This window comes from Pocillopora verrucosa, chromosome 5 (genome assembly GCF_036669915.1).
Source record: "Pocillopora verrucosa isolate sample1 chromosome 5, ASM3666991v2, whole genome shotgun sequence".
In the NCBI taxonomy this organism is placed as follows: Eukaryota; Metazoa; Cnidaria; class Anthozoa; order Scleractinia; family Pocilloporidae; genus Pocillopora; species Pocillopora verrucosa.
In genome coordinates this window covers 20,848,041-20,860,553 of record NC_089316.1, presented here as the reverse complement: position 1 = coordinate 20,860,553, position 12,513 = coordinate 20,848,041, and the positions used below count along the sequence as shown (strand labels likewise).

The 12,513-nt window shown below is 37.5% G+C and overlaps 1 protein-coding gene and 1 pseudogene across 2 annotated transcripts in view; one reads left to right on the top strand and one right to left on the bottom strand.

Annotated features, from left to right (window-relative positions):
* Positions 1-431, top strand: part of LOC131781274 (uncharacterized) — a 17,387-nt pseudogene extending 16,956 nt beyond the window's left edge.
* A 4,427-nt stretch (positions 432-4,858) lies between these two features.
* The window catches only part of LOC131791560 (uncharacterized), a 36,249-nt gene continuing 28,594 nt past the window's right edge, over positions 4,859-12,513 (bottom strand). For both annotated transcript variants that reach the window (XM_066167527.1, XM_066167528.1), the window contains 5 exons: positions 11,465-11,530; positions 10,943-11,011; positions 9,250-9,336; positions 7,233-8,358; positions 4,859-6,626 (listed from right to left, as the gene is read on the bottom strand). In XM_066167527.1, coding sequence (XP_066023624.1) covers positions 7,238-8,358; positions 9,250-9,336; positions 10,943-11,011; positions 11,465-11,530 — 1,343 coding nt within the window. In that variant the 3' untranslated portion in view covers positions 4,859-6,626; positions 7,233-7,237. The remainder of the gene's footprint in view (positions 6,627-7,232; positions 8,359-9,249; positions 9,337-10,942; positions 11,012-11,464; positions 11,531-12,513) is intronic.

Sequence of the window (12,513 nt, the reverse complement as noted above, 5' to 3'; positions counted from 1 at the left end):
TTGGAAAGTCATTTTATGGTCGGGAAACTGCAGATGATATTCTAAAAGCAGCGTTATTGTCTGTTATCGGTGCTGTCTCATGGCTGTACTTCAAATCCCGCAAAGCTTCTTCTGATACTTCACAGTGTGTTGAGGCTGCTAAAGAAGCAGCAGCTGCAGCGAGGGCTCTGGCCGAAAACATACCTGTACCTCAGCATGATGGGACTGAGGTTCATTCTGCAATTGTGGCAGCAGCTATAGCTACATCCTCTGCAGCTGGTGCAGCTGCGGCGGCGACTGAAGCTGTGGCTGTTGCTTTGGCTGCAGCTAAGACTAAAAATTCAAAACCTAAAGCCGCGCAAGGTGGAAACGAAAATAGCACCCCAAATGGAAATGGATTAAGCGAGGAGACGCATCCCCTAAACGAAATCCAAAGTGCCTCCGGACGTTAAAGCACCGAGTCTCCATCGCTTTGAATCAATGTTGGTCTGCTTCCCCGCTTCCCCTTCCTTGCTCTTACCTTTCGTGCAGGCTCTCTAAAAAAAGATTAATCCTCGCCTTCTTGCCTTGGTCTTGATAGTGGTGGTCTAACAGTTTATGTAAAAGTACCAAGCGTTCGCTCGTCAAAAATGCTCCTGCTTTATATTAGGACAGATAATGATATTATGCAAGTGTTAGCTAGAGGTAAAATTCGCTCTTAGGGGCTTATGTTGCCTAATACGTGTTTGACTTCACTTTGCTTGCTTCTAGAGAGCTTTAGTTCTTATTTCTTAGTTAATAACATTATATCGATTTCCTGTGACGTCTTTGGTACTCACCCCATTGATTTAGACTTCATAGAAATAAAAGTATGCAAGCAAAGATAATTTATCATCTTGTTTAGCCATATATTTAAACCTCCACTATTCCCGGCTCTCATTGAATATGACAATCTAATTCATTCCTTTCTGAAATAATTTCACATCTCCCTTTGACGGTCAGCATTCTTCAACATCCCGCATTTTCCTCTGCCCTTAAAGTGACCTTACTGGAAAAGTTCGACTGTGTCTGCTATCAGTAGCGTTTGAATAGATTAGGAGGAAAACTTTCTGTAACTATAGAACATACAGCATATCAGCTTGATGCATTTGGAATTTATCTCTCAATGCAATTGTTTAAACAACTATTCTTTTTTCCTCCTTTGCAATTAGTGCTATGATTCTCCGAGACTTGGACGTTTGTCATTAGGAATATCTTACGTCAACATTGCAACAGTGTCAGTTTTATTAAGTCACAAGCATCAAATGTTTTCGTAGCATGATGATGTTACTGTAGTCTAAGTATGAAACTCACTTTAACTTTCATTGATTGTCTATGTATTTCAATGTTTTTGTATAATAAATTATTTCCTTTATACTGCAGTTTTTACTTTAGTATTAGGCAGGCATTTTATGAAAGGAAAAGTATCGATTAAACTACGAACATGCCGTTTTTCTCGGCATCTTACGGTAATGTTATGGATAGTTTTGTAATCTCGAAGTGAAAAAACCTGTAACCCGAAACTGTTCCTCTTCCTGCGGTGGCTTCGAGCTCCAAAAATAGGTCGAGGAGGAAAAGGTTTGCTTCCGAACTCCCCACTACGGATTGAGCGTTTAAATGCACATACGCATATCCCAGCTATTGATTCCAAGGTAACCATGAACTTTTTAAGGCCCTTCAAATCCACAGAATAATTTCTGTACCCCGTTCGACCTAGGGGCTTTCCAGGGTTTATCCAAAATCAAAGGTCTCCACATTAAGTTATGTACCTTGTTTTTTCAGCTGGCATTTATAGCCCAAAGCCAATGCATGCAGACCATAAATCCGAGGGGTAAAAAACAAGGTTCTGTAACTGACAGTAGTGACCAAGAAAACAATACTAGTACAATATTTATTCTACCTCTAGATTCAAATAGAGGGGAAGAAACCAAATTGAACAAACTTTTGAATTTAGCGGGCCATACAGTGAAATACAGTCTGCTAAACTGACCAATCATATTGCACATATTAACTGAGAGATATAATCAGCTACATTATTGTTTGTTGTTGTGTAACTGAAATGCAAAACATATTAGTCATTTTAAGCAAAAACACTTAATATTCAGCTCCTCAGAAACAATATTAATTTGCTTTTCTTTTGTTTGTGTTTGGGCTTGTGATGTTTGCTAGCTATGATATAAGCTTACTTGATATTTCTTTCCACTGTCCATAGTCAATGTTTCACACATGTACAGCAGCTTAGTTAAGCAGCTTATTGTAACTGTCAGTTAGACTGGCTTGTATGGAACAGATCAATAAATTTATAACATCTGGCAAAAAATAGTTCTTAACCCTTTAACTCCCAAGATCTCATTAGTACTTCTCCTTACTGTCTGCCATATAGTTTTTCTGATGTTAGTTTGGAGAATTTGGAGTTGGATCAAATAATAATTCCCTAATTAATATTTTCTTTATTCTCATCACTTGTCTGCATGATATTGCATTGATATTGTAAGGAGAAATTCTGTCTTGGTCACTCATTGGAGTTAAAGGGTTAAAAAGATGATAAAAAGTAAGTTATGTTAGAGGATTATTACAATATATATTATATATTATCTAGAATAGTCAACTATGGTGAAGCAAAGACCTTAATGTAATTGCTGACTGAGATAAAGCTTATAAATTTAGTAAGTATAGAATTTGTGTAACAGTTTCAGCTTTACTTACAACTTATAGAGAAATATATGGAAACAATACCTGTAGAACTTTATCATCCCAACGCTTATTAATCAAAGCACTATTTGACTAAACTCCAAAAAGAGATTGTATGAGTGTGTATAGATAAACCTTGAAGAAATAAAGAAGGAAATGAGTCAGTTCTCAAACATGGAACAACATGTTGATCAAAAGTAGCTGTTTACATCTATTTATGGCTTATAGGTAAGTTGATTGGCAACTAGATCAAACATTGAATGTTTGAGCATATAAAATTTTCTCCCTTTTTTCCACACAACAATCAAGTCCCACACTTCACTGAAGCTGAAACTGGAGGCAAAATATGCTTTCTTTTACTTTGCTATACATTAAACATGTCAAAAAATTTGAGTCCTGCCTGTGGTTGGTTCATTTATTGAATGCGGTTATTGGTTTATTTCTAATTATTATTTTCTTATTCGTCAGATTCAGAAGGTATACCGTATGCCTATCAGTAATTAAGTATACAAGGTGGTTTAAAGAACATAGAATAGCTGAAGGGGAGGAACTGCGACGGATCAGTGATATTATACTATTTTACTTTTGTTTTATGTAACATCTATACTCTGGTGCTTTGCCTTAATCCCTTAAAAACTGAAAGTTGATCAACAAGTGATTTCTCATATCATCTTCATTTAGAGCCTCTTTTTTTAATAAGAGATGTTGATATTATTGGCATTTTACTTTTCTCGTTGTTCATGTTTGACTTGATTATTTGATTACTAATCACCGACTGGAAGCGACTGTTGAATGTAAGCGCAGATTGACATAGATCAGAGATGGATGATGACGTTTAATCAATAGGAATAGGTTTAATACAGTACGTGAATGGATTTATTGTAATTTCCAAGAACGCATCCTTTTGAGTTTGGAGGAAAAACCTCATGAAATCGAGTGAGGAGAATGTATTCTTAAAAAAAAAAAAAAAAAAACGTGAATCTTTAGGAGTTGTTTGTTTGTGTTTAGCGAACGGGAAGTTCGTAACTAATTAGATTTTTTTAGCGAGCAGAAACCGAGATATTCCCAACAAGGGCAAGAATTTGATTTAGGACCGAAATATAAGTAAGGCAATTTGCAAGGGAAAGATCACAACTTATCTGTAGACACTAATAATTTCTACATTTTTCTTTTTTGTTTTTACTCACAAGTTTGGCGAGGATTGTCTGATACCACGGATCGAAACGAGTTGTAAAGGAGACTCGTCGATCCGTACGGATGGTGTGATGATCTGTAATGTGTTCACGAGTCGTACGCTCCTAACGCACGAGTCGTCTCTCGAGTCGCGGGTCGTAGGGTCGTGGTGTCGATCCATGAATGTTATTAAAGAGACTTTTTTCTTCTATTGAGAGTCTTTCGGGCCATGGCGGACTCGCCTGAAATATCGTCTCGACACTAGTATACGTAATTACATTGTCACAACCATTTGAAGAGTACATGACATTTCTAAAAGTATGCCACACCTTGACAGCTATGCTACACCCTTATTGCACTTCACCCTTAGAGCACTTCGTGTGGTGCTCTTTGGTAGAACGAGTTACACCCTTGTTGTTTACATGCGCACTGAGCAAGTGATCCGCTCGTATCGCGCAGATCACGCGTGCATTTTAATCCACGCACTGGCACACTTGGTCATGGCCAGAAAGACTCCAAGTCTTTCTTATGAGGTTTACAGATCGACCGGAAGACTTGACTACTCGTGAATACAGGCAGAAAACAGCGAATGAAAGTTGTGCTGGATGGCATCGTTCAAGCAGTCAACTCTATAATGAAAGCAAATTTCTGTAGCGCCCCCCCCCCCCTGCCCACTTCCTTTGCTAATTGCACGATTAAATGGAGCCCGCCCTTGAATCCAATCCACCCCTATTCACCTCCTGAGAGTCATTTTATCCACACCCCAAGTCAACTGTTTTGCTTTTACTTACCCATCTCTCACTCTGGCAAGACATGTTATCTAAATTAAGGAAGACAACTTTGTTTTGATAGTTATTGCATAAGGCTTTATTTTATTTACCATTTGAAATTTGTTATAAAGACGATCAACAATGCTCGGCAATCCAAAGCACTTAAATGTGACGCTCTATCGTGGGATAACGCAATGCCTATTAAAATGGTGTATGGAGTAATTGTCTCACTTGTGACAAGTTTGTCTGATTGTGATCTTTCTCCGTGTATTCATGGACAATAAAAACACTATCAAAATAATAACATGCTCTTAAAACTGACTTGTTATTTACTTGTGTATTGTTGTAAAACCCTTTGACTTCCATTGGTGACCAACACAGAATTTCTCCTTACAATGTTATACAATATCAAACAGACAAGTGAAGAGAATTAAGAAAAGTCAAGTGGGGGATTAGAAGTTGATCTAATACCAAATTCTCTGAACTAACATCATAAAAATTGTGTGTCACACGGTAAGGAGAATTACTATTAGGATCTTGGGAAGGAAATGGTTTAAAGCCGCAGAAATATTTTTTGTGCTTGAATTTAAGCATGAATGGATCAGTTAATAAGTTTGGGAACAAGATACCTGTGTTTAAAAAGCAAAATATTTCAAAGAAAGGGTATTTTTGGCTTCAAAAGTGTTCAATTTAAAGTGCAATTTGAGCTAGAGTTTCAAATAAGGGTTACTCATGGTAAGCAGCTAGTCTTTAGTGGTTAAAGCTTCTGTAGATTTTAGGTAGGCTGTTCTGCTGTTCCTAAAATGAGGTCATGCTGATTTTTAATCATAGTTTCACATAGAATTTGAGGAACTGATCAACAGCGTTTTAAGCCCCGTGGTTCCAAAGTGCTTTCTATTCCCTCAGCAACTGGACCAAAAAAAATCATCTTTAAGTTTTAACTTAACAAAGTCATAAAAATTGTACTTTCAGTAATACGCTTCCTGCAACATCAGATTAAAGCATGTTTCACAGATGACCCACTCCCCTCAGAAGTGCGTAGCTTTTCATAGTCCACCCCTCTTTAATACATAAAAATGGTGCTCCCCCTGTTTTTGTGGATCAATGTCAGTTTCTGAGCAACTGGGTACCTACCTGGAAAAGGATTGAGTGATATTTTGAAATGCTTTCATTTCCCCTGTGAAAATATTTCCGTTATTACTATTAATGATTGTTGTTGCCTTTCTTTTAACATTTATTTTCAAATTTCTGTTAAAATAATATGATTTTAGGCAGCATTTCTCTTGAATTTTCTGTTGACTCCCAAGATGCAAAAGGTAGAACGTAGCTAATGGAGGCTGCTGTGAATGGCAAGGTTCAAGCAGTTAAGGGTTTAATGAAGATGTCTGATGAAGCTAACGTTTCGAGCGTTAGCCCTTCGTCAATCGCTATAACGCTCGAAACTTCAGCTGCTTAACTCTTTGCGGTGGCCAATTTATGATATCAACTCAGTTGATACACTAAATTATCTAGTTTTTGAGTAGCCTAGTTAGATATGCAAAGTCAAATTTATTAAACTAGTATACAAAAAACAATAACTATCTTGGGTACTTCAGTGGTTTGCTAAATTATGCCAAAACTGAAGCTAACACAATCGTCAAAGGCTCACTTAATGCGAACATGGGAAGAGGACTGAGGATAAAAAGTTATTAGGTAAAAAACAACCTTTTTACTCGTGAAAAATATACAAAATCACATTAATTTTAAAACGTCTTAAATAGGAAAATAAAGAGGCCGTTAACGTTGCTGAAACCTACACTTCTGTCTTTGAAATTAATACGTCCTAGTAAACAAACACCCTCGTATTTGTGAAATATACATAACATTATATCAATTTTAAAAACGTTTAACTAGATAAAAATAAAATCACCGGTAATATTGTAGACATACACTAGCAGCTTTTCCAGTATAGTACAAGCCACACTAGAGCTTCAAATATTGACAACAAATTGCAACCTAAGAGAAAAAACCAAAGAGTATTTTAGGAAGAGAAATGAAGATTCCTCCGACAATTGAACAAGAACACGCTGCACTAAGAGAATGTATATCTTGATACATATCGTCTCATGCCAAATGCAGCCCGGCACTAACATCGCAACATATGATTCATTCGGATCATTCATATGTTTTAAGCTTATGGCTGTGCTCTGTCCAAATGCCACTGACTTTTGTCTTCGGGTGACTTGTACAACTTTTACTTCATGAAAGCTTTAACAAGCTGCATAGGCAAATTCTGAGAATGATGCCTGTATGCACACAGTGTTGAAATCAACTAGCTTAATGGAACCAAATCATTACACTCAGCCAACATCCCACAGAAAGCCAAGGCTCAAGTGCAACTTTAACGACAGAAGCCATTCCGTACCGAAACTGTTAAACAGCTGACAAGTTGTACAGATTGTACGTAGGTCTAGTTGGTAAAATATCGAATAACACACAGCCTGTTAAAAACCTCCTCCAAAACGGCTTCGAAGTTGACAGAACAAACAAACCAGTAGGTTACATTTTGACATTGAAGAGTTAAGCAAACATAAAATAAGCCGTAACTCTTACTTCACCAACCTGAGTTAATCATTGCCCGTTGTTGACTCACTTCTAGACACGTGACTCTGCAGCAAGTCAAAGCAATCTGAGTCACCTGATGAGGCATGATATAGAGAATCCTGTCCTTTGTTATCTTTAGTCAAAGGATTGGCTCCCCTCTCAAGAAGACACTTTACACCCTGCAGCTTACCACGATAAACAGCGATGATAAGAGGTGTTTCACCATCAGGTGTTTTTGAGTCAACGTCCGGCAGGTGAGGAAGGATAAGATCAATGGTACCAGGGTCACCGCCCACTGCGGCATGATGTAACGTGTTCCAACCTTTTTTGTCTTCACAGGCTACAGTTGCTCCCTTCTCAAGAAACCACTTCGCTGCACGGAATTTGCCAGAATCAGCCGCCACCATAAGTGGCGTGTAACCTTCGCCTGTTTTTGACTCAATTTTGGGCAGGTGAGTATGGATTAGAGATATAATATCAGTGTCTCCGCCAGCTGCGGCATGATGTAACGTGTTCCAACCTGTTTTGTCTTCACAGTCTACAGTTACTCCCTTCTCAAGAAACCATTTCACTGCATGTAAATTGCGTGACGAAGCCGCCACCATAAGTGGCGTTTCACCCTCGCCTACTCTTGACTCAATGTTAGGCAGGCGAGTATGGATTAGAGATAAAATATCAGTGTCTCCGCCCTGTGCGGCATGATGTAACGTGTTCCAACCTGTTTTGTCTTCACAGGCTACAGTTGCTCCCTTCTCAAGAAACCATTTCACTGCATGTAAATTGCGTGACGAAGCCGCCACCATTAGTGGCGTTTCACCCTCGTTTGTTTTTGACTCAATGTTGGGCAGGTGAGTATGAATTAGAGATATAATATCAGTGTCTCCGCCCTCTGCGGCAAAATGTAACATGTTCCATCCTTTGCAGTCCGTCAAGGAAGGATCTGCTCCCCTTTTAATCATGCTCTTCACGGCTTGAACGTTGCCCTTCGAAGCAGCATTCATTAGCGGCGTTCTGCCTGTTGTGTTCCTGGAGTCAACAGAAAACCCACGAGGAAGCGTCGATTTCATCTCAGTGACGTCACCTTCTTTTTCAGCCGAGTGTAACTGATTCAATTCCTTGTTGTCCTCGCTCACAGAAGTGTCGCCTAAAATCGTATAATGTGAAAGGAAATTAAGATTGGTATCAAACTCCAAGGAGGATGTAGAGACATAAGATTTATTTAAGAACTAGCCCCGTTAGGACGAAAATTGGGTAACAAGAAAATTTGTAACAATAACAATTATAGTAATACTAATTATGATAATAATAATAGTGACTGATAGGTATAATTGCTCTGGTGATTATGGAGATGCATGCACTCTAGTTGGTCAAGGATTGCGTCACATCTCGCTAAAATCACCTCGCGCGAGGAGATTTCATCATTTCAAACTTCTACTGGAAAATGGTTGATTATCTCGATACGAGTAATCAAAACAAGTGAAACACATTGTTATCAACAAAAGTCCCAAAAGCCAATTAACAAAACGCCTAAAGCAAAGTCTTGATTTGATTGAATTTCAGTTGACGTAAGCGTTACAGACAGGATATGAAAATTATGTTCTATGACTTTTAAATCACTAATTTTCGGAATTTGCCGAGTAGCTATGTTCTTGGTATTGAAGTCTATTGACAGTTATAAAAAAATCATATCGTGGCAGGCTTCGTTGTGCTTTACAACTTGCCCAATTTTCTGTCTAAAAAACAAAGTTGTGCCCCTTCTTGCTAGAAGAGGCTCTAAATTAAGATGTTGTGCGAAATTACACGTTGGTCAACATTGGGTATTAAAGGAATGAACCCAAACAAAAGGAAAACAACTGTTACACAATATGAGAACAAAGTCTAATAGCAGTATTACCATATTCCCTTCTTTTCCGTACTTTCCTGCTCTGTATTAATCTCCATTCATCCCCCGCCTCCCCCCCCCCCATCCCTTCACATTTCCCAATTCCAAAATTGGTTGAAATACTTAAATTGCTAAAAGGCATATGGTATATACCTTCTACAGCCGTGCATGTTGCTGCACAGACTTCCTTTTCACTTTTCAATTCTTCTTCTGTTGAACCACACAGAACTGTACCTGAATCTGATGAATATAAAAAATATAAATTATGCACATATTAAATCAACCAAACACAGGCAAGGCTCAAATTGTAAACACATTTATTGTAATAGTGCTAACTATAAGTATAAGTAAGAGAATCTTTTGCTTTCTTTTAGCTTCATTGAAAAAGTCATTAGAGCGACGAGAATTTTGTAGAAAAGGGATACATGGAAAATTGTTATTGATATGTTTGATCCATTTGTGCTGGATGACATGTAAGCAAACGTGAATACATGTAAATAGCTCTTCTTTGATCACCATTGTTCTATGTTTGAGAACTAACTCATTTGTTTTCTAATAGTGCTTTCATTAATAAAGTTTTACCGGTATCTCCGTACATTTCCTTTTAAGTTGAAAGTAAAGCAGAAATACCAGAAGCTTTTAAAGAAATACTACACATGTTATATAGCTTCATCCCAATCAGCAATTACTGGTACACGAAGGTCTTTACTTAATAACTTTACATGCATTTCCTCGAATAAGCACGTAGGCACGAATTATTTCAAGTTGTGGCTAAAAGGAAGGTCGCTTATTAAAATCATATAAAATATAAACTGTTCTGATTTGACTTTAGTTGAAGATTTCTAAAGTTGTAAATAAAGTGGAAATAGAATCAGGTTTTCCATCTATTTTGGACAGTAAGAGAGAAGGGGATGATGATTATTCGATGGGGGGGGGGGGAGGGGTGTCAGTGCTCTTGTTTGATAAGTTGACCTCGCTCACAAAAGTTTCACCTAAAATCAACAATTTGAAAAGAAATTAAGAAAGGCAAAATTATGCAAGAAAGGTGTAGAGAGGGGAGAATTGTAACACAACTAGTAACTTTAAGGAGGAAATTAAGACCGAGTAAACGTTTAAGTTTAGAACTGTTATCAATGTGGACCTTGTTAGACAGAAATTTCTTGTATAGTTGAATTGCAAATCGAGATACACCCGTCTTGATCTTATGTTAGAGATTTTTCATCAAGACTGATAGTAATCTGCTGTATTGTTGTCTAAACGTGCGGTCGAAGCTTGGTCGATATTAAGTGTGTCAATTGTGTCAAGTTTTGGCCGTTGGCCATCACTTTGGTATTCAGTCAAGTTGTTCTATTTCACGTTTGGTAATCAAAAATAGTCCCAACTGCTCGTTAACTACACAGCTAAAGCGAAGCCTCTACTACGTTTGTTTTCAATTCCTCAAAGTGTTACAGACAGGATATAAAAGTTATGCTACAGAAAAGAATTTCTTCAAAGCCCTGGCATTTTGGAAAACTTTCATAGTTCAGTCACGTTCTATGACATCTGAATCACTAATTACTAGTATTCACTGACCAGCTTTATTCTTTGTATTAGAATTTATGAACAGTTATAATTAACCCTTTACACCCTAATATCAATATGCATATTCTCCATACTTTATCTACACATTTCTTAAGGTTCTGAAAGAGAATTTGTTTAACAATCAAGAGCTTCTTCTTGTTGATCATTTCCCTTATTCTCATGACCTTAATGTTTGAATCAGGGGTGATCTTGTAAGGAGAAAATAGATGCCAGTTACTCTTAGGTGTTAAAGGGTTGAATGTCATGACTTGTAAAGTTTACTCACCTTGAACAGACTTTGTTTGTTCATTCCCATCAATTCTTTTTCTCTTTAAAGAGGTGTTTGGAGCTTTTTCTGTGGAGAAAGAAGAGAAATATCATATTATATGGAATGCCAACTAGTTTGGAAACCTGCAACCAGACTTCCATTTAGGAGACAAGAAAAAAGTAGAAATGATGGATGTCTTAACGTCCGTTGTACTCTCTCACTTCCACACTCTTTCAATGTTACTTTCTGTCCTTAAAATCAATCTTGCCCCTTTTTGCAAGAGGAGGCTTTAAATGACAATGTTATGATAAATATATATTGATCAATTTTGTGTAGCCAAAGCGACAAAACAGGAATGTAATATAAAGTAAGAGGAAAAAGTCTAATATCCCTGAGAAGTCCCAGTCCCTCCCATATAGTTCTTCCTGGTTGTTTTATCCAGGATGTTCTCCCCAACCCCCCTTCCCCCTTCATATTTCACATTGGTTGAAATACATAAATTGCTGATAGGCACGCGGTGTCTTCCTTCTTCAACTGTACCTGTTGCTGTCCAAACTTCTTTTGTATTTCTCTGTGCTTGTTTTGTTGAAACATATGCAGCTGCACCTGCAACAATCAGTTTAGGTTAAAAAGACTTGTTTTAATACTCCAATGTAAACCAAGCAGTTACATGTTCAAAAGCCACACAAAACTCACGTCCCTGAATCCGTATATTATTATTAGATCATTAGAGGGGCACTCATTGGAATGAGTTCATATGCATGTGCATATGTTCACTGCCTATAGATATGACCCAGTTATTTAAGCCTGTGTACCTCCAACAGTATTTTGTCACAGTACCTGAATCTCATGAATACCGAAAATACAAACTATGCAGCCATTAAATGAACCAAACACAAGTAAGACTCAACTGTTTCACATATTTTCTATATCAGTGCTAAGTAGAAGTGAGAGAATATTTTGCCTCCTTTCAGCTTCATTGAAAAAGTCAGAAGAGTGAGAAGCAATTTCGTTTCTTCACCGCAGTGCAAATATGAATTTCTTATATCTAAAATCATCATTCATCACTTGGATGGTTTATTTGGACCCAACATATTGACCAGTTCCCAGTTGGCTTATTAGCTCAGTTGGTAGAGCACTGCACCGGTATCACAGAGGTCATGGGTTCAAATCCCATACGGGCCTGAATTTTTTTCAGGTCCTATTTTCAACTACTCGTTTCAGTAGTGTTCTTAGCTGCGAGGATCTCTTAATTTCGAGAGTGAGAAGTGTTGTAACCACTACCTCATATTCTTTTTCATTGCTACAAGGCTTTATCTACTCACTCAATCTCTTTCTGGAGTTCACTGAAAAGTGCTTTGTTTAATAAGTGTTGGGATAATAAAGTTCTACCGGTATTTCCATACATTTCCTTATAAGTTGAAAGTAAAGCAGAAACAGCTACAGAAGTTGAAAATACAGTATACTAAATAGATTCATCCCAATCAGCAATTACACACAGGTCTTTGCTTTTCCAAATTTAATAGTTTTAGAAACATAACTCTCTTATCTAGTTAAATTGCATCATTGACAAATCGAGATTAGTTTGT